Below are 25454 nucleotides of genomic sequence, written 5' to 3'. Positions count from 1 at the left end.
ATGGTGGGCTGAGGGGAAAGAGATTGCTGGGATTGTCTGCGGGGTCTTTATTTGGCACTGCGAAATGCACACAACTGTTCCCAGCAATTCCCAGGGGAAAAGGGAGAGGGCAGGACCCGACCCCTCCCTGGATATGCAGCAGGATCTCCTCCCTGTGCCCCACGGGTGGGGCAGGCTCAGACGCACTGGCAGCACTGAGAGCTGGTCTGGGAATGGCTGTGGTTGTTGGAAGGAGTATTCCTAAAGGAGGAGAGGTCTCCTGAAGTAGGGGAGTGCCTTCCTGCCCCCCGGCACCACCCCGCGGTTGCAGGGCAGCCGGGCCATGGCCCCTGCCTGCGGCACACGGTGCTCCAGGAGGTTCCCGATCTTCAGGGCGGGCTGCAGTGCCCGGAGGGCGTCCAGTTCCTGCAGCAGGGCCTGGCTGAAGCCGTTGGTGCTCAGGCTGGGCATGGAGGATGCAGGAAAAGAGGAGAAGGTGTGAGAGCTTGTGGGGAGGGAGGTTGGTGCTGAAGCAGCCGAGATGCCGCTGCAGCCCTGCCTGTCCCGCGGCATCCGCTCCCCATCTCGGGGATGCCGGGCACGGAAGGGGCCGTGGCAGGGCCCTCACCCCAGGCTCTGCAGCGGGCAGGCGGGATGCCGGAGCTGCTGGCAGAGCTGCAGGGTGCCGTGGGCTCCCAGCTCGTTGTCACTCAGGTCCAGGCAGGTGAGACGGGGCCCCTGCAGCAGCAGCATGGCCAGGGATGGGCAGCAGTCACCCGACAGCCGGCAGCTCCCCAGCCTGTGGGACCGAGCGGAACAGGGAAGCTCAAGGAAGAGGCTTTGGCCTCTGCTTGGTTAGGTGCTCCAGGTGGGAAGGAGAAAGCCCTGGACAGGAAGCAGGTAGCAGTGGCCCATGTCACAGCCCCTTTACCGCAGTGTTTGTAGTGGGCACGCAGAACGCTGGAGCCCCTCACACAGCAGCTCCACGCCAGCATCGCGCAGCCCCTCGCTGAAGGACAAATCCAGCTCCTCCAGGCATGTGTTGGTGCTCAGCACAGCGGCCAGGTCCTCGCATCCGGCGCTGGTGATGCGGGAATACCGCAGCCTGATGGGAACCCCCGGGAAAGACCCTCAGAGCCTCCCCAGTGCCCTCATTACCAACCCACCATGGTGGCAGTACCCATCCTAGTGCCATCACCTTGGAGTTCCTTGCCCTGAAGGAGTGGGCCAGAGGCATGATGCCACCCCATGGGGTCCCTCTTGGGGCACCCCCCCCAGCTCCCAGCTCGGAGATGCCCGAGGGATGTTGTGGGTGCTCACCGCAGGACGCGCAGGCGGCAGCCTGGAGTCCGCAGCCCCTCACAGAGGAGGCGCACGCCACTGTCACCCAGCGAGCTGTCACCCAGCTCCAGACGGGCCAGGCCAGGGTGCTCCGCCAGCACCGCTGCCAGCTCCGCGCAGCAGCTCTCAGACAGCCGGCACCACTGCAGCCTGTGGGAGAGAACAGGGGCTCAGCACACCTTCACCTGTCCCGGATGCTCACCTGCCCACCTGCCTGAGGGACAACACCCACCCTCAGGTCAGCCGGGTCTGGCCTCCTCGTGGCCGCTTGTCCCCAGGGAGCAGCACCAACCCACTCACCTGGTACACTGTGCCCCCACCCACACCCCGATCCCCGCCCCTCTTTGGGCTTCACATGCATCTCTCACCGGAGCACCTGCAGGGCACTGTCCCGCTGCCGCAGCGCCCGGCAGAGCAGGTGGATGGGGCAGGGCAGCTCCTCCCGCCGCCGCACCACGACGAGGGCATCGGGATGTCCTCCGGCTCCCGAGACTGCAGAGCTGCAGGGAACAGAGCCGCGGGGCACGTGCAGCCCTCGGCGGTGCTGGGAGCTCCCGGCTCCAACACCAGCACCGGCAAACACAACCCCCTCACCCGGGCAGAGCCTCCAGCGCACGGGAGGGCTGCTCCAGAGGAGGAGGAGCTTTGTGGTTTTGGAGATGCGAAGGACCCCGAGCACTGCTGCTGGAACCAGCCGGGAGAGGTGAGGTGAATCACAGGGTGCACTTAACATTCCAGCACCAGGGATTTCCCTTTGCAGGGGAAGGGAGATGGGAAGCCAGAGAGCTGGGCGCAGGGGGCCTGGCCAGCTCGAGCCAAGATGCTCCATCACCATCAGTCCCACACTCGCCAGTGAATGGAGGATGTGTTCCTTATTCTCTCCACGAATAAGTAAATCCTCTGCTGAGGAACTAAACACCCAAGGAAAAGCCAACCTGGTGCTTGGGAGGGAGGAGCTGGATCGTCCTTTGGGGCAGAGAAAGAGAAATCTTTGCAGTTTTGGGTCATTAAAGTGAGGAAGAGCAGGACTTACCAAGGCACTGCCGCATCCAGCTCTGCCCCAGGATCCTGCCAGTGGAAGGAGCATCCCTGGAGGCTGACGCAGCCCAGCCCAGCCCAGTGCTGGATGCAGAAGGAAAGAGCCATCTGGTCGTACAGGGTCAGCTTGGTGTCTTGCAAGTCCAGGTCAGTGAAATGACTTAATGCGCTCTGTGCGAAGCTCTTCTCGTTCATCTCGAACAAGAAGTGGAAAGTGTCCATCTCTGACACCTTCAGTGTTTGGCCAGGGTGGGAGAGGCCTCTGTGCCTCCCCTGAAGCCACTCCAGCAGCTCTTCCCTGGCTCGTGATGAAATTCTGCACCCAATGGTTTTGTCCATGTACTCTATGGATTTCTGGCTGACCAGACCAAAGAGGAATGTCACTGTTATATACAGATCCTTTCTGGACTTGTTGTAGCTTTCTAATAATTTATTTACATCCTTCTTAAGCCTCCCCAAGCTGCTGACCGTTTCTCCATCATCCTCCAGAACGTAAAACATCGCTGCAAAAAACTCCTGGATGTGTAGGTGAGTGAAGGCATAGACACTCCCATGGTCTTCTCCTTCCCCTGGGATCCTTTCATTGAGGAAGAGGGGGAGAAGACCTGGCTGGTCCAAGCCACAGTCCTTGATTTCCTTCTCCTCAAAGAGGACCTTGTGCTTCCAGATACCCTTGGCAGCCAAGGAGCAAAGCTGGAGTAGGAACTGCTGGAGGACCTGTGGGTTGTCCCTGTGCCTGTGCTTCAGTAATTGTGAGAGGTACAACATCATCATCTCTGTGGTGGCTTTGGAGCACTCAAGGAGGTTTTTCTTCCCGCAAAGCTCTTGTTCAAGGACGGTGCAGATGGTCCAGCTCATGACAGGGATGGCACACAAGCTATAGAGGACCTCGTTGCCTCTGGCAAACCTGAAGGCCATGTCTGCTTTGCTGGGCTTCTCAAAATACCTGTGGAAATACTCCTCCTTCCTGGCTGCCGAAAATCCCAGTATCTCCACATAATGCTCACCCTTCAGGCACTGCCTCAGGCTTCCAAGTGCCGTTGGCCTCATGGTGATGAGCAGAGAGGCTTCAGGGAGCACCGACTTCTTCAACAAACTCACCAGGGTGAGCTCCAGGGGCTTCACCTCCCTGGGGTCAGAGCTCAGCTCAGCTTCGGGCTGAGCCAAGGAAAACCCCAGGGCCTCGAAGCCATCAAAAATGAACAGGATCCTCTTCTGGTCATCCAGGATCTTCCCAGCCGGCACTCGCAGGCCAGGACAGCACTGTGAAACCAGGTCAGCCACGCTGGCTTCCATGGGAAGGACGACGGCTTTGCAGTCAATGCAGAAGACAAAGTCAAACTGCGCCTGCAGTGTCCCTTCTCTCCACTCCACCATCACCTTCCTGACCATCGTTGTCTTCCCCATCCCTGGGGCCCCCACCAGCACCACCACCTGTGGGGTTTGCCCGTCTCTGCCAGGTTCAAACAGCGCCGTGGTGGTGGTGGTGGCTGCTCCACTGGTGGCGCTGCCGCATCCCTGGCCAGCTCCATCCTTGTCTCCATCCTTGGCTCCATGCTTGCTGCAAGGCTCCCTGGAGATGGTCAGGGTGGTGAAGCGGCTGTGGAAGGATGGGCTCTCCCTGGGACAGGTGCCCAGCTCCCTGTCCTGGCGGGACTCCGGGACCATGTGCTCTCTGCTGTCCTGCCTGTGCTCTGTGCCGAGGAGGAGAAGGGTCAGTCCCCAGCCCAGACGAATTCCCCTCCAGCCCACCCATGGCCCTGACACAGCAGCAGCCAGTTATTTCAATGCTCAGTGCTTTCCTAAGTCTGGCTGGGGCACTAAGGACACAATTTGTGAGGATTTGGGTCTTCAGGTCATGATCTTGATCTATCAACTCCTGTTTTATCACCCTCACCCACTCGGGAGCAAATGGAACTGCCTGGGGTTGCCTGCAGCCTCTGAGTCATCTCCAGGGGACAAAGGCACTGTCCCCTGGACACTGTGCTCCAGAGCACAGATCTCCGCAGAGATATCCTTAATCCCCATCCCAAGAGGAAAGAACGTGCCCAGCTGGCTGCTGGAAAGTGCTGAGAGCACTGGATGAGCTCTAAGGTCACTTCCAACCCAAACCAGTCTGTGATTTTAAACAACATATTTGTCCAAGAATTACAAGCCCACATAATTCACTGCAGGGATCATGATCCAGGGATGAGCCTGGACAGAGCTGGTGACCCTGACCCCAGCACAGCTTCAGCTAGGAGTGCTCAGGACTGAACTCAGAGCCCAGGCCCAAGCCAGCCCGTGGGGAGGCTCCAGGTGAAGCTGCTCAGCACTCCAGGCTATTAATAGCACCCCAGAGGGAGCAGGGCTTGGATTTTCACTGCAAGGACTCCCTGCTGCCAGGCAAACCCACCTTGGCTGCTGCAGCAAGTCATTCCACTGCGAGAAACGTCCTTCATCCTGCTTTCCTGGGAGTCTGAGGTAAGGACAAACGGTGCTGCCCAAACAGCCCCAGGGTTTTGCTGCTGTGTGGCCTTTTCCCTCCCTCTCCAGCCGTGGGTGGATTGTAACTGGGGCTCTAGGAAAGGAGAGAGGCTCCTTTAGGATCTTTGGATGCTCAGGGATGAAAGGGGTGTGAATCTGTGCTGTGACCTGCTCTCCTGGTTTACAAACAGGGCACCTGTGTCTGGATTAGGAGGGGGTAACCCTCTTGATTTAATTTTCTGTGATGATTTTCTTTCCATGATGGAAAAAAGAAAAGCTTCAGGATGATGTGTTTAGCAAAGCTGCCTGTGAGGGATACTGGGAAAGGGAGAAAGGATGTTTTAAGGCACACTGGATGTTTAAGGAGTCCTTATAGACTCAATTTCCTGCTCAGAGCCAGACATTACACTGTCCCTCCTGCTTGCAGGAGGTCAAATAATTCTGGGGATAACTGTTTCTCTCTGAAGGAAATGGTCTCAAGTTGAGCCAGAGATTTAGACAGAATACTGGGGAAAATTCCTTCACTGAAAGGGTTGTCCAGTGCAGGCACAGCTGCCAGGGCAGTGGTGGAGTCTCCAACCCTGGAGAGATTTTAAAGCCATGTGGATGTGGCACTTGGGGACACAACTGAGGGCCTTGGGCACTGCTGGGGAACGTTTGGTCTTGATAATCTCAGAGGGCTTTCTCAACCTGAACAATTCCATGATTCTGTGTTCCTTCCCAAGGATGCTGCTGCCACCAACATTCCCCTGTAGGTTTTGCAGGAGCACCTCCCAGGAGCCAGGGCTGTCCTTATCCCTGTTAACTCCTCCTGGGAGGTGCTGTGAGCTGAGAGGGAGGGGGCAAACACAGCAGCACCGTTTCTAAAGGTTTCCCACTCCCTCCGACCTTGAAAAAGCCATTTTCACCTTGCTGTCTCTCAGCCAGGGTTGCTGCTCACTGTGCCTGCACTGTGTTAGGAGGGATGTGACTCTGCCAAGGGGAGACAGGGGAAGTTTATTGTTCTTACAGCTTTCTTTCCCTTCACTTCCCTTTTTCCTACCTCAGTAAAAAAAGAAAAAAAATCACATTGAGAATTTAAATCTACTGTGAATTCTGATCAGAGGCGTGAGAGAGAATCATGTGGGGCTGTTTATCGGCTGTTTATCTCCTAAGGCAGAGGCTGTGTATGAACATAAGGAAACCGCAGCCGGAACCCCTGCCCCCAGCTCCTCCAGGCTCTGGGGACAAGACCCAGTGATTCCCACTTGCAGGAGGCTCCCTCCCTCCTCCTGCCACCTTGAGGATATTCCTGCCTGATACAGACACAGCAAAGAGATTTTGCTGGGGAAGTGGCGGTTTGGGGGGCGTCGCCTGCATTAAACCGTGGATTTTCAGCAGTTTTGCAGGAATTCAGCCCTTCTGCTGCTGTCAGTAGATGAGCAGATTTGGGAGGTGTTAGGAAGGGGAAACAGCTGTTTGGAGCCATGGAAAGGTCCTGGCTGTGCCTGGCACAAGTCTCTGAAAGAGCAGGGAGTGCTGGCAATGCTGGGTGCAGGACCAGACAGGGAACAGAGGGAACATCAGCATCAGCCACAGCTAATCCTGTCCGTGCCAGCCTGTCTGAGCCGAGCCTGTCTGAGCCAAGCCGGCTCCAGGAGCCAAGGACTACAGAAGGAATAACCTTGCTCATCCCTGCCCCGAGGGGGTGTGGATGGCTGCATCCTAAAGCAGCCCCCGGGAGCACAGCCTGTCCTGGGAGATTTGGGTTCTTTCATCCAGCCCCTCATTCTGCAGCTTTCTTCAGGCACAGGCAGGAGTTTTTGGGGTTTTTTTTGCAATGGGATTTAAGCAACCTGAGTATTTTTTAGACATGACATGCACCTGGTTGGGCACTGGTGGGTGGTTCCCAAGTAACTGATGGAGGCAGGTGGGCAAGTAGCCTGATTTGCTTTGAAATAAGAGCTAAAAGAACTCCAGGCAATCCCAGAACATGCTGAGGTTTGGGATACAAGCAGGAAGTGACACAGGGATGGGAATTTGAGCCCTGTACCTGGTTGGAGGGGTGAGGCTGTAACAGAGTGGGCTCTTTGCTTTTAGCTGGTGAGGATGATGAGGAGGAAGAGGAGGAGGTGGCTGTGTCTGGCAGTGCCTGGCTGGCTGACAGCGCTCTGCAGTGGGACTGGGCTGTGTGCCCAGCTCTGGTCTGCGAAAGAGTGTCAAATCCCAGCCTGCTGGGACAAGGAGCAGTCTGGGGAGAGGGGAAGCAGAGCAGGCACACAGCTACCCCAAGGTGCAGCATTTCAGGGTCCTCCCTGCACTGTGCAGAGCTTCTCCTTGGCAGTTTGACATTCCTTAACTCACTGCCAGGGATCATCTATCTCAGTTGGAAATCCCTTATCCTAGTGGGGGGAGGCTCATACTCCTTTTGCCTGTGGTCTACACAGGGGCATCCCAATTTATCAGGCTGGCCTGCTCCCAGGTATTTTTCCCGGTGCGTCCCCCCGCCCTTTGTTGCTATGTTTCATGTAATTGCTGCAAATCCAGGCAGGATTTGGAGGAGAAACAACGGAGCAGCAGAGGGGTCAGTGCCGCAGGGACAGCCCTGAACTGCTGAGCCAGCTCAGTCCTAAATGACAGAGGATGTGGAGATGCAGCTGGGCTGCCTTTACCATCCTGTGCACCCCCCTCCCTTGGCGTCCTGCCCCTCCAGCTCCCAGCCCTTCCCTCTGGATTGGAGCGCCCTCTCCCCCCCCCCCCGCCCCCCCCCGCTCTCCATCTTCATGCAGTCTGCCGAGGTGCATTGTGGGAAACTCCCAAGTTTCCCCCCCCCTTAGCCTGCCTCCCTCCCTCCTCTCTGCGCAAGAGCCCGCTCCAAGGTGTGACTCGTCCTGCCGGAGGACAGAGGTAAGGGATGCCGCTGGCACGGGGGGGCGCGGGCTGCACGGGCCGGGGCTCCCGGCTCCGGGACGTGCCGATGTCCTGCGCAAGGTGACAAAGCGAGACGGAGACGTGGAGCTACCTGCTCGAGGTGAGTGTCCGCATCCCGCCCGGGATGGAGGCCGGGGGCTGCCGCGCCGGCTGCCTCTGGAGCCGGCACCCCGCGGCTTTCCCCGTGAGAGGCAAAAAAAAAAAAGCGCTTTTTGGACCCCGAGCGAGGAGCACGGTGAGGACGGCCGGCCCCGAGTGGCTCCCTGCCCGTCCCCGCTCCCGCGTTCTGCTCGCTGAAGGTCAGGCAGCCACAGGAGCTGCCTGTGCAAACGCGCGGGCGCCTCCCGCCCGCTGCCGCTTCCTGCTGCCCCCACGTACCTGCAGCCTCCGCGGGCTGTGCCGGGCGGCCCCAGCCAGGCCCCGCCGCCTGACGCCGGCTGGGCCGGCGGGAAGGAGAGGCCCTGGGTGCCGCAGCGGCGCTCCGGAGGCGGGAGGGAGCCGGGCCCGGGGAAGCGGAGCCGGCCATGTGCCGGAAGCGGGGCTGCTGGGAGGGAGGAGCGGGAGCGGCCGCCCGGGCTGAGCCCTGGCGGCAGAGCTGGGGCGCCTCTCTGAAAGGTTCAGAGCAGTTCTCCAGCTGCTTTCCCCCTCCCATCTGCACGGACAGTGGGATGTGTTTGCCTTTTGCCCCGCCTGGGTGGATTTAATGACTCTGTTTAATTCTGAGGCAGGAGGGAAGCCGGCTGCTTGGTTCAGCCGTCACCTTTTTCCGAGGAAAGGGGGTGGTTTTGTTGGCCAGGGAGAATTTCATATCAATTAGGGGGTGCATCCTTTGATTTTATCCTGGGCTCGTGCTGGAGAGGAGCTCACAACGGGAAATCTGCCCCAAGAAACCCAAAAGGGACAAAGATGTCAGAGGCAGTAGTGCCTGTTTTAAGGGAGAATATTGCACCAGAGGAGTGGGAGAGCAGCCCAGAGCTCCTGAGTCACGGTGGGCGCTTCCAGGGAGGGAATGCTTTGGGAATGTCTCGGGCTCTTCAGTCTGATGTCCCTGCTCTCTGCGCATCCATGTGCATCCCTGTGCATCCCTGTGGTGTGTGCTTGCAGGGACCTGTTGATTTGCTCCTGTTTCCTTCTCTGTCCCTCTGGTGGCTTCTGGGGAGGTGCAAAGGGGGAATGAAGAGGGTTTTTTAAATTGAATCGAGGTCAGGCTGGCAAAACTTGGGCATTGGGACAAGAGGAGGAAACCTCCCCGCCGCAGCCCCGTTTTCCTGGGTGGGGCTTGGGCAGGATGCCGTCAGGAGAGGGAGGATGGACTATGCTGGATTAAGCTCCCTGCTCCATCTCAGGACTGACCTCCAGAAATCTGACCTTCACAGGTTTGACCTTCAGTGTTTTCCGGTTGTCCTTTCTCAGCCACGGTGCCCAACACCAGCATCTAACCCTGTGATATTGTGGTAGGGTGGGGGAAGAAATCCCAATTCTCCCCTAAAAGTGCATTTTCATCCCATTGCATCCATCCCCTCCCCTGGCAGGCTGCTGGCATGCGGGGCTGGAGAACACCCTGGCACATTGTCTCCACCCTGGATCAGGTGTCGGGGCTGGCAGATGGGGCGGAGGGAGGGATGGAGCTCCCTGAGCAGGGATTTCCATGCTGGAGAAGCTTTGGCCATCCTTCCCCAGATGCTTTCTGCCGGGAAGGAAAGTGCCCTGGTGTTTCTGCACAAGGTAAGGGATGGGTTTTACCCCAGAGAGTGTGGGGAAGCTCCCCGGAAGGTCAGTGCCTCGTGTGGAATTGGCCCCTTGTCTGCCTGCAGTGCCTTCTTAGATTTCAGCTGCAGAGCAACAGTTTTCAGGCTGATGCCTGCAGATCCAGGGGCTGCCAGGTTCCAGACCCAGCTCTGCATGTGAGGAATTGCTTCCAGAATCTTTCTGCTGACCCCAGCTGAGCCACAAAAGGGGTGATGCCGCATCAGGCAGAAGGGATGGATTTAGGATGCTCATAAACTGGAGGGATGTTGGATTTGCTGCTGCTTCCTGCAGTGGTTGGGGCTATTTCACTGTCACATATATCCCTCATCCTTTTTTGCTTGTGAGTATTGAATTTGGAATACAGGACTGGGAGGAAGATACCTTAAAAGCAAGATCAGTCAGAAATGGAATCAGTCTCCTGAAGCTGGGGACTGGCTCTTGGCTGCTTGGGGAGCAGCACCCCAATTTGGAAGCATCTTTCCTCTTCCCAAAGGCTTTTCCCAAGTGCTGGCAGGCCCGTGGTAAGGAGCAGGGCTTTGTGGTGGGAAGGAATGAGTGTTCACCATTTTCTAAGGGGCAGGGAATGTTTGCTGACCCTGTCACATCATCCCTGAGCTGGCACCACAGACCCAGAGCTGAGAACCAAGACCAGCCCCATGGCCCCAGCCAGCATGTTGCTGGAATTGAATTTTTGTCTTTGGGAGGGCTGGAAAAACATTTTAAAGAAATTAACTGATTGTGTTTGCAAAAGTGAAAACATGAGGAGTTGGCCAGGATGTACCCAGATCCCTCTGAGGTGTCACACTCATGGGTTAGGATTCCTGTTGCTGCAGTGTCTGCCAAAGTGTTCCCCATTATTGCTCCAGTGCTTTGATCCAGTGTCCTGACAAATAGCTGCCATGGGGAAAAATGTCATCCTGGCTGAGAAGCCTTTCCTTTGTGCCCTTAATTTCTGTCTCTTGGGGTGAGGGATGCTCAGCTCTGCCAGGGAAAGGCTGAAGATCTAACACCTCATGATTTCTGAAGGGTAAAAGCTGCAATTTTGCTCTGCTGCAAAGAAATGGAATTATACAGGGGAAAAGAGGATTTGATTTTGTGTCTGATGGGGGTTCAAACCCCAGATTAAAGTGGGATTAGCACAGCAAATTGAGGTGCTCTGAACTCTGTTTTGGAGTCTTGGGGCCTGTGTTGGGACCCTGAGGAGCCAGGCTTTGCAGCAGGGTATTTCCAAGCCAGCCTCAACAAAGTATTTCCAGATTGTGTCGAATTCTAGAAATTATTTCGCTATAAGATGTGTCTGAGAGTGCAGCTCTATGGGGGGGCTGGTGGCACTCGAGGGGCCGTGCCAGGTGTGACTTCTCTTGCTGACAGCAGGCCAGGGCAGTGCCAGGTGTGACTCAGTGCCCACCCCTGGGGAGTCAGTCGGAGCACGTGGCTGGAGACAAAGTCTTCTCTCTCCCACGGCTGCTTGGCAGTGCCTGGTTTTTTGCACGTGGCTGTGTGCAGGCAGGGTGTCTTACCACCCCGAGCTGTGTTCGGGGTTAAACCTGCCCCAAAAGAACACAGGCTGAGCCCCTGGCAGGAGCGTGGTGTGTCTGCAATGCCGCCTCCATCTCTCAGAGAATAAAATGTCTGCCACGTCCATCCCAGGAGCTCTTTGGGGACAGGATGTGTGTGGCTTGCAGAGGTGACGCTCAGCTCAGAGCTCGCTATCTGCAGAGGCTGTGGTGCAGAAAAAGACCATATATGTCCTGTTCCTGGGCTCTTGCTGGTGGGGAGGCTGAAGTGCTGTGTCACCTGTGTGGGCAGCGTGGCTGGGCAGCCTCCGGAGAGGACACTGGCAATGGTGTCAAACCTCTGTGAAGCTGGTGGCCCAGGGTCTGCATCCCAGAGCCCTTCCCTTTGCCAATGGAGGGCAAAGCCACCTCTGCTGGGCTACAGGAACCCGTCCTGTTCCCACACCTCCCCTTGGTGCCAGGTACAACCCAACCTCTGAGTGTGGATGCATTGCTCAGCCTGGAGTGAGGGGATGTGGCTCGGTGGCACTGGGAGTAAGAAGGGGGGTCCTGGCCACGCTGTGGGGGTGGTGGGTGCAGAGTTTTGGGCACTGCCAGCACCAGCTGGACCAGTGAGGAGCATGCTGGGGCTCAGAGGAGCTGCAGGAATTGCCGCAGCCGTGGAGCAGAGGCTTGCCTTGCAGATCTCCCCCCGTGGCAGCGATTTGAGGCTGCTGCCACTGCTGAAATACTTTCAGCATCTGACACTCCCCACAACAAGATTCAAAGGCCTGTTTGAGAGGGAAATGTTTAATCCAGGGATGGGGGGAGGGATGTGGGGAGTAACAAACAGCAGATTGGGAAAAGGATTCATAAATATCTCATCAGAGTGAAGTGGGTCACCAGTGTTTGCTGCGACTTGGTGCTGCTGTCTCTGAGGGTTGGATTTGGGAGGGCTGGGAAGCACAGCAGGCTCCTGTACAGTCTGTCCCTGTGCAGCGCCGAGGCTGTTCAGAAGTGTCTGTGACAAGTGACTCTGCTGGCGTGGGGTTTGCGTTGCGTTGTATCACGTTTGTCGTGCGTTGCGTCAGGAGCTGGGGGCTGAAACGGCCTGGAAGGGAGCTAAAATCCTCCTTGGGGAGCTGCTCACGGCAGATGAGAGAACACAAGCTCCTTATGTAAAGCTGTTTTAATATTTATGGTAATATCGGAGGCGGTGCATTACCTCATCCATCTTCGCTGCACTTCTTGGGCATGGGGAAAGGCTTAGTCACTACTCTGCTGTCCTTCTCCTGGGTGCTTGCTTGGCATCTCGCTGCCTTTAACACGTTTGTTCCCCCAGCAGCTCAGAAAAAGGGAGAAATGCTGGCTTTCCCCATTGGGAATGGGGAGTTGAAGCACCAGGAATGCTGCTCAGTTGTAAGAGGGGACTGGACACAAATCCTTCCAGCCCTGACAGATCACTTCACGTGTGGCAGAGGGGACAGGCACAGACCCCTGAGGACACTTCCCATAGGATAGGGTGGTCCAAGCTGCATTCCTTAGGGGTGAGATGAGAAGGTGGAAGAGAGTGATATGGTGAGAGTGCTGGGAAAGGAGCTCCCTCCACTGTGCCAGAGCCACCTTTGGTACCACCTGCTGTTTCCTTAGGGAGCGCAAGGGCCTCTCTGTCCTGTGCACAAGGGGATGAGTGCCTTTCTTCCAGACAGGCAGGAGTGACAAAGAAAGGAAGAGGAGATTAGGGATAAGGGGGAGGATTTGAAGATAAGGTGTTTCCTCCCATCTCTGGCTCTTTCTGCACGGCGTTGCTCCGGGTCAGATGTGGTCAGTAGCTATTTCCAAGATGGATGTTTCCAGCTGGAGGACACCTGGAGTGTAGGGAAGGACCTTTGTCGCAGGATGAATCCTGATACATAACCCCACCGTGTTGTTTAATCCTTCCCTGCTGCCAGTCTCAGTGTGGCAGTCCAGGACCTGATGGAAATGCGCTGCTTTTCACAACAGGGGAAAACCCTGTGGATGAACTTCCCACTGCACCCCAGACCCACACCCTGGAGCAGCTCCTCGGCCTTGCAAAGTGCCGGACTCTTCCTTCCAAATGGAAGCAGCAGGGGAGGATGAGAGGATTTGGAGGTGGGAAGGGGCCATCCCGACGGAGCTGTGCTGTGGCACAGCCTAGCAATGACTCATCCGCTGCGTTCGGTGCAGGATTGATGCAGCTTTCATCTGTGCACGCAGGAGACAGATGAATAGATGTGTTTGGTGATTTGCTGGGATTCGAGGCAGGAAAGGTGCCCTTCAGGGAGCCAAGGGAAGCTGTTCCTCCGCCGGCCTGTTGCTCCAGTGGAGGGCAGCTTGTTGCGCTGGGTGAGTCCGACTGCACTGACCTTGAGAGCATCCCAGGGGAGCTGTGGCGTTTGTGTGCCAATCTTTGCAGCAGCAGCAATTTGGAAGGCTTTCCTTTTCCCTTCTCTCCTTTATCATCCCTGATGTTATTACTCCAGCTCCCTCTTCTCAGCCTGGGAAAGAGCTGGTTAGCTGCTGGCAGTGAGAACCTTCCTGAAAGGTTTAACTGATTGTTAAACAGAAATAGCATGGAGCAGGGAAAAGGGAGGGAATGAAGCCTGTCTCCCACAAAATCTTATTCCCAAGTGCTGCTGCCTGTGTAGGAGGCAGAGAGGGAGCTGGAAGGGGGAGGAATGGGTAGACAGGCAGAGACAGCAGCTGACAAGAGAGAAGGGAGGAATAAAAAGATGTGAGGAGCTATAAAGAAGAAAGCAAAGGTAGGAAAACGTGTCATTAGAGAAAGAATTGGTGTGATGGAATGAGGGAAGAGAAGGAGACAAAGGAATGAGGGGAGCCCTCAAGTGCAGGCTTACTTTCTGGAAATGAGAAAAGCACCTCTTTGTTCAGTCCTGGGGAGACAGAGGTGCTTAAAGATGAGCCCATGGTCATGCCCTTGGAAGTACAGGATGGAAAGGAGGGATGATTCCCAAGGTAGGGAGCTAAGAGCACATAGAAGAGGGTTAAGTACTGGGATAGAAGAGGATGTTCTTCTAAGGGTACCCAGGAGCCAGAGGAGGAGGTGGAGCCAGGCCAGAGGGTCTGGAGAGGTGCTGGGTGATCCTGGGGCTACTTGCAGTGATGGAAAACCACAGACAGAAGCTCTTTGATGCGGGCACTTAAGAACTGCTGATATTGATTTTTGGCTTAGTTTGGTTTCTGTGTCTTTTAAAACCTTTTCTAAGCTGCATGAGGGGTTTGTGTTGCTTTTATTGGAAATGCACTTAGAATCAGGAAATTCTGTTTGTGGCAGTGCAGGGCATGGCAGCAGGACAAAGCTCCATGGCCCAGCATGGGCTCCAAGCAAAACCAGCTTTCCTGCCCCCAGGAATCTGGATCATTGAGGGGTGTGGATAAGCCGTGAGGTGTCTGGGCTGTGCAGGGTCCCCATTTCTCAGCAAAAAGGTGAGTTTGCTCTCTCTGATATCCCTCACAATCTCCATAGGCTGCACATGATTTTCCTAGGGAAAGAGCAGAAGTTTAATGCTTGGTCCATCTGCTGTAACCACACGAATATCAGAGTGTGTGAGTGGTGCAGTTAATTGATATCAAAGTGACAAAGTAAGTAAATTAATGTTTATGCCACGGTTAATCTGATTCTCCTTGCTTTAAACTCTGAGCCCACTTCAGCTGTGGGCTCACTCTACTTACTATTTCTTTGTGTCTCATTGCACCAGATTTAAAAAAAAAAAAAAAAAAAGGATAAATTGGTCCCAAACCAGAGGTGCAGAGTCCTGGGAGTGACTGTGCAGCCTCAGGCCTGGATTTATGTAGGACTTGTGCTGACAGAACAGTATGGATGCTCTTTGGAGGCATAGGAAAAGGTGAGGCAGGTGGTATCTGCAGAAATGTTACAGAATGAGCACTGAGAAGAAAACATTCTTGCATTTGGCCAGGCCCTCGTTTCTCTCCCAAGCCCCAGTGAGGTCTGAAGCTGGGTGAGTATCTGGGGTGGTACAGGATGCACAAGTGTCTGATACACACTTAGAGATAGAGGCACAGTTTGGGCTTTCCAAAAGGGTTTAGTATCCCAAACTAGGGAATGCAAGCACTGCCCAGCTGTGCAGTCAATGAGAAATATGGGGTTTTATGGTCACTAAACCTAGTGCAGTGTGAGGAGCTGGACTGGAAGATCCTTCTAGGTCCCTTCCAGTTTAGGATATTCTTAGGATATATTATTTGGTGCTGCAGTTCCCTCAGCTGGTGCTGCAGCTGACTGGCACTGGAGCAGCTGGTGGCCACCAAGCAATGACTGGCAAGGGAGAGAAGGAGAGGGAGGTGTTTCCATCTTATACTTGGGAGCCATAAGGTGTTGCTCAGCTCTGCTCTTATCCCAAACCTGTAATTTCTGTGAGATTTCCTCCATTCCTGCCTAAATGGAGATGAAAGCCTCACGTTTGTCAGCCTCTTTTCCAGAAGAGTCAGCAGCACAGATCATTGCTGCAGTCCTGGGACTGTTGTTCCTGTCATTAGTGGAGTGATCTGCCCTCTGAGCTGCTGTGGAAGGAACCTTTGCTGGCTGAGGGTTTTGAGGAGCCTCTTCAGCTCTCGATCCAGACAATGAGCTCTGATTTCACTTAGCAGGCAGAAAGCTCCTGGCAGGCTCCTGGCAGCCCTGAAGGTCAGCAGGGAGCCAGCACAGCCGGTGGCTCAGATCCGATGCTGCCTCCTGGTTACTCTTTATTTCCTGAGCCCAGAGCTGATGTGGTGCAGAAGTGCCAGAGCCTGCTGGCAAAATGCCCAGGGCACTGTCCTCTCCTCCCATCACATGGCAGTGCAGCCACAGGAGCTCCATCCTCAGCTCACCCTCTCCTGCCAGGTCTGTGGGCTGAGGGTGTTGTGGTAGTTTCTCATCCCCTCAAAGCCCACTTTGTCCCTTTGCTGAATGCCTGTGGTGCAGCCGTGCTGTTCACCACTTCCACGAGTTCCCTGGGGAAGAGAGCCCCAGCTGATCACCAGCACCCTGTTTGGCAAGCCCAGCAAACCCTGAAAGGAGAGGACAGGACTGAGATGTCTCTATCACCAAGAGATCCAGCTCTGCAGTAAATCCATGCAGTCGGTTCTCTGTTTTGCACCAGCTGAGGATCTGGCACTTTGTTTTGCTGTTGCTCTACCAAAATTCTGACAGGAATAATCCTTTTATCCCTGACACCTGTGAGGAACTAATCCTGGTTTTCCTGCAGTAGCCATCTGGAGGGAGAGTATCACACAAGATCACATATTAGCCACTTCTTAAATGGATCTTAGGATAGTGCTGCAAAAGGAAGGGTGGAGGATGAGACAGGCATGGAGGATCTATCCATCTGCTTTCCCACAGAACAGAGTGTTCTCTCCTTACCCAGAAGGAATTAAGAGGGTGAGAAAAGGCAAAGTAAGGTTTATTTGGTTGGATATGAGTTTGTCATCACTGACAAATGGCCTCACACACAGAGCCAGGAGAGACTTGGACTATGGATGCCCAGATGTGGCACCACAGATAAAAGTCAGTCCAACTTGTTTGATGTTCCTGTTTGATATTAGGGAAAAATCCTTCCCTGTGAGTTTGCTGAGGCCCTGGCACACATTGACCAGAGAAGCTGTGGCTGCCCCACCTCTGGAAGTGTCCAAGGCCAGGCTGTACAGGGCTTGGAGCCCTCTGATTCAGTGGAAGGTGTCCCTGCCCGTGGCATGATTCAGGTGAGATTTAAGAGCCATTCCAACCCAGGGCATTCTCTGGTTTTGTGATTGTTACAGGCACAGAGCCTGTAATAAATGCTTTGAATGGAGTTCATAGCTCTGAAAGAAGGAGCCAAGAGTTTTCCAGTCTTCCTTTCTGTCCTCCTCCGTCACCTTCAGGCAGAGCAACACTGGCTTGCTCTGCCCTGTCACTCACCTCTCCTTGCTCTGTTTCCCTCTCCAGGTGCTGTACCATGTCCAGGTAGGACACTGCCAGCGTAACGAGCATCCCAAGAGAGCCGCCCCCAGGCCTTGAGCTCGGCTGGCTCCTGTGCTTCCTGCAGCAGCCGGGCGAGGGAGAAGAGCTGGGATAGCCCGGTGCGTCCAGTCGCTGCCCACAGCACCCCGAGGATGGATTCCAAAGGCAACGTCCGGAGCGGAAACAAGCCCGACGCCAAGGCCGCCAGCTCCGGGAAGCCGGAGAAGCCCAACCCCGGGCCTGCCACAAATGCAGACAAGAAGGAGGCCCCCAAAGAGCAGCCAGCTCCTGCCACAGCCACCAAGAAGGCGGGCGGTGACGCCGCCATCTCCAACAACCACAGCAACCTGAAACCCAGCGCCGCCGCCACGGAGACGCAGGAGGCCAGCGGCCAGTCCCCTGACTCTGACCACAAGGGAAACAGCTCCGAGGAGTCCCCGGGCAGCTTCTTCGACAACATGAAGCCCTTGATCATCGTCGGAGGAGTGGCGGTGGCCGCGCTGGCTGTGATTGTGGGAGTGGCGTTCCTAGCCCGGAAAAAATGAAGACCGAGACGGGGTGGGGATGAGAAACCCAGCCCAGCTGTACAGCTCCTTTTGAGACAAATGCATGCAGAGAAATTCTATACATAGCTATATATATAGAGAGAGAGCGAGCTAGATAGGTCAACAACAAACACCAACTGCAACTCCGGGGTCTTGTTCAAGACAACTGTGCCAGTCTGACCCGCTGTGGGTAACTCCATGCACTCAGTGTGTTCTTTCATGTAATATATCTTGGCTTATACCACTGTGTATAGATGACAGCTTCTCCTGATCGGTGTAAATGACGGTGTCCCCTCCCCTCCCCTGCTGTCCTCCCTGGGAGACACCCTCCCCCCCTTGCAGTCCCGTTTTCAAGTCCAAAGTGTTCTACGTCCCATTCGGAGTCCCAATTTGTGTTTTGGTTTCTGTTTGGTTCTCTTTTAACTTGGGCTGTGGTAAAGAAGATGGAAGGGGAGTGCTAAGGCCCGGCTCGCCTGTGATGCTGGGCTGGGGGTGTTTTCCCAGCCCCCCTGGGATAAGGGAATTGCGAGGGCAGTGGCAGGGAAGAGGCAGCTCCCTGACCCAGCAGCCACGGGCGATACCTGGTCGGTGTCTGTGTATCTGCTGCTCATCATCCCAGCCTGGGAAGTGCTCTGGAGGAACCAGGGTGGCTGCAGGTGGAGGCTGCAGCGTGGCAGAGCAGAGTGTGAGCCTGGGATGTCACATCAGGTCACTCTTCCGGCTGAGTCAGTGGGACAGTGACCAGAGGGGCTGTGCTGTGGCCCGTAGAAGTCCCATTGCAGCCTTCAGGATCCCAGGGCTCACCAGGGTCACATGGGCAGAGTTTGGGATAGAGAGGCTTTGTTTTGGATCTAGTATTTCCTAAAGTTAGGCTGGGCTTTGCAGGGTGCTGTGGCCTCAGTCCAAGCTCTCTCGAGGTTGGCTGGACTGTGTTCTTTTTTTTTGGCTTTGGATAAGGCCTTTCACTGGATTTTTTCCCCCACTGAAGGCTGTGGTCTCAGCACATGGGAAGACAAGAGAAGGGGGAGACATGAGCTGGTGTTAGGGGCAGAGAGGGCCTGGGACCCCATAGAGTTACCCCAGAGAGTAACACTGACTTACCTGCTTTATACCAGGGAAACCCCTTTCAAGGGCACAGGAGTCTGTCCTGGGTGGATTTCTTAGCTCCCTCTTGTGACAGTAGTAGCTGGGATTTGTAACTCGTCCACACTTTGGAAATGGAAACAAATTCCCAGCTCTTGGGAGCAGCCTGATTTCATGGGTGAGTACCTTGGCTCTAATGCCAGACCTTGTGAGGGAGAGGAGAGAGGGTGTTTAGTGCTTTGGCCGATGCTCAGCACTAAACAGCAAGAGGTGAGATCTGCCTCTGAAAGCTTCCATTAGGCTTCTGTTGGTTGCTGTAAAACAGAGTGTTATAAAAACTCCTTACATTTTGGGTTTAAGTCGGGTCAGAGATTAGATGAGGTCCAGTGGGAGCTCGGCAGCGGCCACAGCCCATGGGCAGGGGCAGGAGTGATGATTAGAAAGAGGCAGTGACACAGTGGGGTGAGTTCTGTTACAGAGCCCTCATGCACCTTTAACTGAGATGGATGGATGGATGGATTCAGGGGCTGCAGGGATAGAGGGAGGTGTGCATTCCTCGGGTGCTGCCTAAGCATTGTCTGCCTCTGGCACAGTCCCTGGATGGGTCAGTGGGGGGCTATAACCTGGCCTGGTAATTCTTCTCTTGGCTTATGTGTCTTATTTACCTCCAAATCTGACCTGCTGAATGCACATGGTCTTGGAATGCAAGGCTACTCCTCTGGTGAGCTCAGAAAATATTCCCAAAGGTGTATGTCCTCTGGGAATATCAGACCCTGTGTGATATTCCCAGACTCTTCCTGGTGCAGTTAGAGGTTGATGCCTCCACCTTTGCCAGCACAGAGTGAGGAGCAGGCCTGTTGGGCTCACAGGAGTTTTGGAAAGCAGGGCTACAGCTCCAGGTAAGATCCTGGAAGCCTAAAGCTCTTGGCATGAGATGTGGATGTGTCTCCCAGCAGGACAGTGTCACTTACAGCCTGGGGAATGGTTAGAAGCAGAAGGGTCCTCTCGCTGCAGATTTCTGAGGCACAACTTTGCAGGAAAATTTTCACAGGGAGTTTTGCTTACATTGCTCAGAAGGAAGGGAAATCGCCCCCTCCTGCTCTGGTTCATGTTTTGCCGAGTACGGTAGTGATTTTCAGACAGTGACTTCTGTTTTCAAAACATGTTTCTACCTTTCCTGTCCCCTCCCTGCCTCTCAGCTCTGGCCTAGGATTGTTTTTAGCAGTGTATGATGTTAGGCACAGCATCTATCTATTCTGCCCTGACCAGCATAGATAGATTGGGGGAAGAAAGTGAAGCACCTGCTTCACTCGAGTCTCCAGTTTTACTTTCTAAAACGTTTTTATTTCCTTGTCTTCACCTTTGGCAACAGAAGAGGGGAAAAACAGTTCTCAGCCAATGGCCTTAACCTTTTCTCCACCTCCAAACCCCGCCTGCCCTTAGAGCACTCGGATGCAAGGCCACCAATTTCATCCAGAAACACCACAGAGGGGGAGATGGGGCTGCAGCTCCTCATTGGGGCACGTCGCTCAGTCGAGCCCTCCCTGCATGGCAAACCTGGTATGTCCTGTTTGTAAGGGATTTTTGAACGTGGTCTGTCTGGTTCCCGAGGGATTTTCCAGTTCCTGTGATCACTTAGCTGTCTGCTGTCCGTGTTCAAGACCTGGAACCCACCTCTTTGGCAGTCTGGTTTGAAAACACCTCTGTGTGTCTGTGTGTGTGTGCCTCGAAGCACATCCTGTGTATGTGTGTGTACAAATCTTCATGTTGTATTGCTGCAGTCTGGGAGGGGGAGAGAATCCAAGCTGGAGAAGCCCCTTCCTTCGTTCCCTGCATTCAAACCAAACGTCTGTGATGTCTTTTCTGTGCCATTCCCACCACGCCATGCAGCTCCTGAATTCCTTTCCAGTTGTGGTTTCTCCTCGGTGCAAGGAACGTTTGGCTGGTGAAGTGCTGAGTGTGTGGTGTGCTCGGAGCCCCGAGCCCCTGCTTCCCCTCACTCCAGGTAGTCCTGTGGGCTCTTTGCATTCCAATGAGGCACCTTTAGACTATCCTGGACTGTGCTGTAGTGCTTTTCCAAGCATGGGTCTAGTGTTGAGCCGGGCAGGTCCAGCGTAGATGCCACAGTGCGCCGCAGCCCTGACTTGCAAACACCTCCTGTCCTGCCTTACTGTGCCAGACCGTGCAGTGCTTTCGTACTGAGCCAAAAATGTCCAGCGAGCACCAGGTCGAGGGAGCAAATCCCCCTCTCTCACCCCCAAATCTGTCGAAGCAGAAGGCTTAAATTACTGACCTCGCTGTGCTAAATAAATAGTTGTCTTTTCTCGTACTGAGCACACGCCGTTATTTGCTTGATGTCCTTCTTTGTGTGGTTTTTGTGGTATGAAGTCCTTCCAGTGACATCTCAGTGGGGAGAGTGAATTAACACTTAAAGCTAATCAGAGTCTGTGCTTGGGGTTTGAAGAGATCTAGATTGCTAGTTTACTCCTTTGATCAAGTCGATAAATTAAATATTGGCAAAACTGGTTTCAGACCTTTCAGCTTATCACCAAAACTCTCGATTGAATCACTGCACCCGATCTCAATCTCTTTTTAGGGAATCATAAATTTTAGTTGAATATAAAGATGTCATTTTGCTGTCTTGGACAACTCAGTGGAAGGTTTTTGCTGCTTCTATTTTAAGAGAGATGAAATGGATTATGCTTCTGCTTCCTCTTCCTACTGATTTAATACCCTGTAGATAAGTCCTGTTATTCCTAACAGTGCTGCAGCGGGATGAAAACAAATCTGGCAGCCAGGGGATAATGCAGCAGCAATTTTGGGAGGGTAAGAACTCATTCCTGCAGGTGCTGTTTGCCTGGGGCTCATTTAAAGCACTCAACAGTCACTTGCCCTGAAGCATTTCCTAGTTCCCTCGGGCTGGGTGATAAATTAAACATCCATTTTTGTCTGGTGGACTAAAGCTTGAAGGTTGATCCATAGAATACTGAAAACAAGGGAAATTTTTCCATTGGCTTCACCATGCTCTGGCCTTTGAGTTCTTGTTGGCACCAGGGATATGATCACAGGTCATCATAAAATCATCTCAATCACACATTTATTTTTAAATTGACACAAACGTTCCTTAGGCTGAGCGTAAGGAAAGTCTCTTCTCCGAGGCAGCCCTGCTTATGCTGGCATCAGGATTTGTGTATGAACAACAACAGTGCAACCAAAAACCCCTGGAGCTGGTGAGAAATGATTCATGCCTTAAAATATTCCCTACTTTTCCTGGAAACGCTACTGGGGCTTAGAATTCAGCAGTCTTCTACCTATTCTTAGAATTGGTCTAAAATAACAGTGCTGAAGATTGGAGAGGAAAATGATTCTTTGAGAAATGAACCCAAAAAAGAAGGCAATGAAAAAATATGTTTGAAAGGTGAAATTCTTGGAATTTCAATCAGTTCCATGGAAAGCTTCAAGTCAGTGAAGATTCTGAGAGGGTGCATGGAACAGAGCAGAGAAGTGAAGAGAAAAAAGATAATTCAGTAATGCTAACAGCTTTGGTAAGGACATGCTAGCTTTTATATCCTTTCCCCCCTTTTTTATTTTTTCTCAGAAAAAGGCAAAAATGACAAGCTCTGGTGCCATGCAAATTAACCTCTGCTAATTGCCTTTTCCAGATGAATTCCTGCTGGCTCTGTGCAATGTTAAAGGGTTAGAAAAATGCCTGAAGTTTTCTACAACCAACTTTGTCTGATTAAGGGGAATTGCCAGGACATTGGGAGGGGCGGTGCTCTCTTTTCATGCGCTTTGCTGTGACAAGGGCTGCAAATGCAGCCTGCACTTCCATCCTCCTGGTCCGTCCTTCATGCTGGAGCAGGAATGCTGATTCCCTTCCCTTGCTGTGGTGTCCTTCCCTTCACCACAAAGCTGGGAGAGTCCACAGGGGCAGGGAGGAGCATCACGTCACGTTCATGAGCTGCCTGCAGTTCTGCTGCACATGCTGGGCACTTCCCACCATGAAGAGGAATTGGCTTTGATCTGGAGCATAACAGTTGTGTATTCCAGTATATTCTCACTGCAGGACCTTGGAATTGGGAATCTTTCCTGCTATTTACACAGGAGGTATTTGGTCCTTTACTCTCTTGGGGAGAAATCTGTTGATGCTGAGGATCTCTTGGCACATTTGAGTCTTATGAGTGACACTCAACTGACAGCCCAAAAAAGCCTTGGCGCCTTTGCCCCCATCCAGCAACCCTTGGGGGGTTTAATCCGTGGAATAAAATGGGTTTATGATGAATTTTTCCTCTTCTTTTTGACACTATCACTCCAGCCCTGTAACCTGCTTTCCTTGTAAGTTCCCTAATTCCTGGGATATCTGTTCACACCAGATCTTCAGCTGCTACAAACTACAGGGTTCCACTGGTTTCTGATCTGATTCATTGCTATTCATTGGTATTTTCCTCCTTTGGCCACTGCACTGTATTCCCTTTCCTTTCCCTACTTTCTTCGCAGGCAGCTCTGCAGATGTGACCTCTCCAAAGCCTGTGGCTGGGGCAGATTTTGGGTTGGCTAAGGCAGGTTTTAGGTAGCCTCCCAAAAATACAGGCAGTACTGGACCCCCAGACTGTGTGTCACAGCAGGGAATGTGTGAAGCTTTGATCTGCCCTCACCTCTGAGGGTCTAATTCTGCAAGAGGCTGAGTGCTCCTCTGCCACAGGATTTTTAGTGGATGACAAATCCCCAGGAAGGTCCCGTTCTTGTCCTTCCCTGTCAGTCAGGTGTAAGGTGTTCTGGCTGCACTTGGCTGCAGCCAGAGCTCCCTCAGCCCTCTGGAGCACCAAAAACAGAGGGGAAAAAAGAAGTTTTGAAGTTGAGGACGTGTACTTCTGCTGGTCTGGAAGGATCAGCTGTTGTGCAGGAAGTGCAAGGATTGTCTCATCTGAATGAGCTGATTAGGTGTCACTAGGTGATAGAGAACTGTGGGACTTCTGGGCCTCTAAAATTCACGTTTCATTCAATTGACCATAATAGACCTCAAAATCCTGTGAGAGATCAGAGCCTTTGGTTGAGTTTGGATCTACCTTGTGCTACAGCTCTGCTCCATCCTCTGGACAGTGTGTGCTCGGATATGCAGTACTCTGGGACTTGTGCTCTTTGATGCTCTTCAAATTAAACAGATTTTTTTCTGCTGAAAAGCATAGCTTGGGTTAAATAGGCTTTGGACTGCCTGTTCCCGTTTCTCTTCTGGTTGCTCCCAGCTTGCAATTCTCAGAGAGTTCTATCACCTTTCCATTTCTCAGATGCACAGCATCCCAAGCATGAACATACAGGTTCTTTCTGTCTGTGTGATGATGCTGCAGCACCACAGCTCCCACCAGCACAAGAGGAATCTTTCATCTCCTTTCCAACAGTCAAGTCCTGCATCGTATCCCTGGTTTTGCCATGGCTGCTTCAAGCAGCTTAACTTCTGGGGCAAGCTGATGAGAACAAGGGTGCCACAAAATTTTGTTTGGTTACAAACCAACCAACCAACAAGGGAATAATTTGGCTTTACTGAGTTTTGAGCAGCCCTTCATAACCCTGGTGCCTTTTCCCAGGACTGTTTCAACTGAAGCCTTTAGAAGTTGCAGTTTCACCTCCCCGGGAAACCAACTCTCTTCCAGTGGTAGGTGCAGGTTGGCTATAAGTTTGTGGAGGAACTAAAATTGTAGGAAGGGAACTTGAAAGTCAGATAACAGGGGATTTTTATTTTGTTTTTGGTTTGTTTGGATTCTGTTACTTCTCCAGGGGCTGATCCAAAGCCCTTGGAAGTCAGACTGAAATGCCTGCTGTTCCTTTGGAAGCCTCAGGCACCTTTCCAACGACGTCAGTGGGTTTTGAGTCAGCTCCTGAGTGTGTTTTCCAAATGATAGGAATTTTCCAAGTGACACCTTGATTTCTTCCCTGTACAACCAGACCTGCTTACACATCTTTACCTGTGTTCAACATACAGGTTGGGTGTTTTTTTTTTTTTTTTTTTGCTCTCAGAAATAATATGCTGCTAGACACATTTCCTGGAGGGAAATGGACACCTACCTACACACAAAGCTATCCAGCTAATTTATACCTTGTTGAATTTATAATCTTGTCTATGCTTCTATGGACACTTTGTATGGGCTGCAGCTCAAATCCTAAAATAGTCAAGAATTTTTTCCTTTCCCATATAGTATTCTATTTACTTTGACTTTGAAAACAAAAAAAGCGTATAAATGCAATAATGCAGGTAGACTAGAAATACTAGATTGAAAATTTAAAGTAGTTTAGCTTGTCCCATTGTGACTGACAGTGTTGTACGACACCCAACGCTGTACCCTGACATTTTCCAGGCTTTCTCCGTAGCTGAATCTAGTATTAGCTTTGGAAACCCATTGTGTGAGTGGTGGGTGGATGGGTCGGAATCGTGTGCTCTCTACACACTGTATGTTACTCACATCACAAGCTGTATGGCCACTCCATATGCTGTGAAACTGTAAATGATTCCCAAATACACCTGTAACTCTTACCAGGATTGTGAGAAATAAACTATATGTAGATATATATACATACACATAGAGAGATTGTATAATTCCTCCCGTGAGCATCTTCGTGTACCTGGGGGTGCGAGTGGAACCTGCTGTGCTCCCTCTGGAGATTTTTGCTGAGAAAGCTGTGGCTGCCCCATCCCTGGACATGTCGGACATGTCCAAGGCCAGGGTGAATGGGGCTTGGAGCAACCTGGGATGGTGGAAAGTGTCCCTGCCCATGGCAGGGGGTGGAATGAGGTGAGTTTGAAGTCCCCTTCCAACCCAAACCATTCTATGATTCCTGGATTCTATGTCTGTGTTTCCTGAAGGCTCAGTGTTCCCT

The 25454-nt window shown here is 53.1% G+C and overlaps 2 protein-coding genes across 5 annotated transcripts; one reads left to right on the top strand and one right to left on the bottom strand.

Moving 5' to 3' along the window:
- Positions 1 to 32: 32 nt before the first annotated feature.
- Positions 33 to 8331, bottom strand: LOC134550832 (NACHT, LRR and PYD domains-containing protein 3-like). Of its 2 annotated transcripts, XM_063397712.1 has the most exons (8): positions 8113 to 8331; positions 4754 to 4918; positions 2354 to 4052; positions 1689 to 1820; positions 1300 to 1470; positions 911 to 1084; positions 608 to 778; positions 33 to 442 (listed from the first exon to the last, which is right to left on the bottom strand). In XM_063397712.1, the coding sequence occupies exons 1-8, from the start codon at positions 8258 to 8260 to the stop codon at positions 241 to 243; spliced, it is 2862 nt and encodes a 953-aa protein (XP_063253782.1). In that variant the 5' UTR covers positions 8261 to 8331; the 3' UTR covers positions 33 to 240. The 2 variants fall into 2 exon arrangements, with proteins under 2 accessions (XP_063253782.1, XP_063253783.1); XM_063397713.1 differs by lacking the exon at positions 4754 to 4918 and having other exon boundaries at positions 8113 to 8327.
- Positions 7611 to 25147, top strand: CEND1 (cell cycle exit and neuronal differentiation 1). 3 transcript variants are annotated; one of them, XM_063397739.1, is made up of 2 exons: positions 7611 to 7710; positions 16942 to 25147. In XM_063397739.1, exon 2 carries the CDS (start codon positions 17109 to 17111, stop codon positions 17499 to 17501), a length of 393 nt encoding a protein of 130 aa, XP_063253809.1. In that variant the 5' UTR covers positions 7611 to 7710; positions 16942 to 17108; the 3' UTR covers positions 17502 to 25147. The 3 variants fall into 3 exon arrangements, with proteins under 3 accessions (XP_063253809.1, XP_063253808.1, XP_063253810.1); XM_063397738.1 differs by having other exon boundaries at positions 7700 to 7834; XM_063397740.1 differs by lacking the exon at positions 7611 to 7710 and adding an exon at positions 9021 to 9110.
- The last annotated feature ends 307 nt before the right edge of the window (positions 25148 to 25454 follow it).

The sequence above is a fragment of the Prinia subflava genome, chromosome 5, assembly GCF_021018805.1.
Source record: "Prinia subflava isolate CZ2003 ecotype Zambia chromosome 5, Cam_Psub_1.2, whole genome shotgun sequence".
In the NCBI taxonomy this organism is placed as follows: Eukaryota; Metazoa; Chordata; class Aves; order Passeriformes; family Cisticolidae; genus Prinia; species Prinia subflava.
Note: the sequence above shows the minus strand (reverse complement) of the source record. Positions and strands in the feature narration are given on the sequence as shown.

Coding starts and splice junctions, on each gene's coding strand:
- LOC134550832 (XM_063397712.1), bottom strand. CDS start 8,260: ATGGCCGGCTCCGCTTCCCCGGGCCCGGCTCCCTCCCGCCTCCGGAGC. Junction 4,919..8,112: donor ACAGCCCGCGGAGGCTGCAG/GTACGTGGGGGC, acceptor CTCCTTTCCTAG/AGCCCCAGTTACAATCCACC. Junction 443..607: donor TGCCCGCTGCAGAGCCTGGG/GTGAGGGCCCTG, acceptor CTCCATGCCCAG/CCTGAGCACCAACGGCTTCA.
- CEND1 (XM_063397739.1), top strand. CDS start 17,109: ATGGATTCCAAAGGCAACGTCCGGAGCGGAAACAAGCCCGACGCCAAG.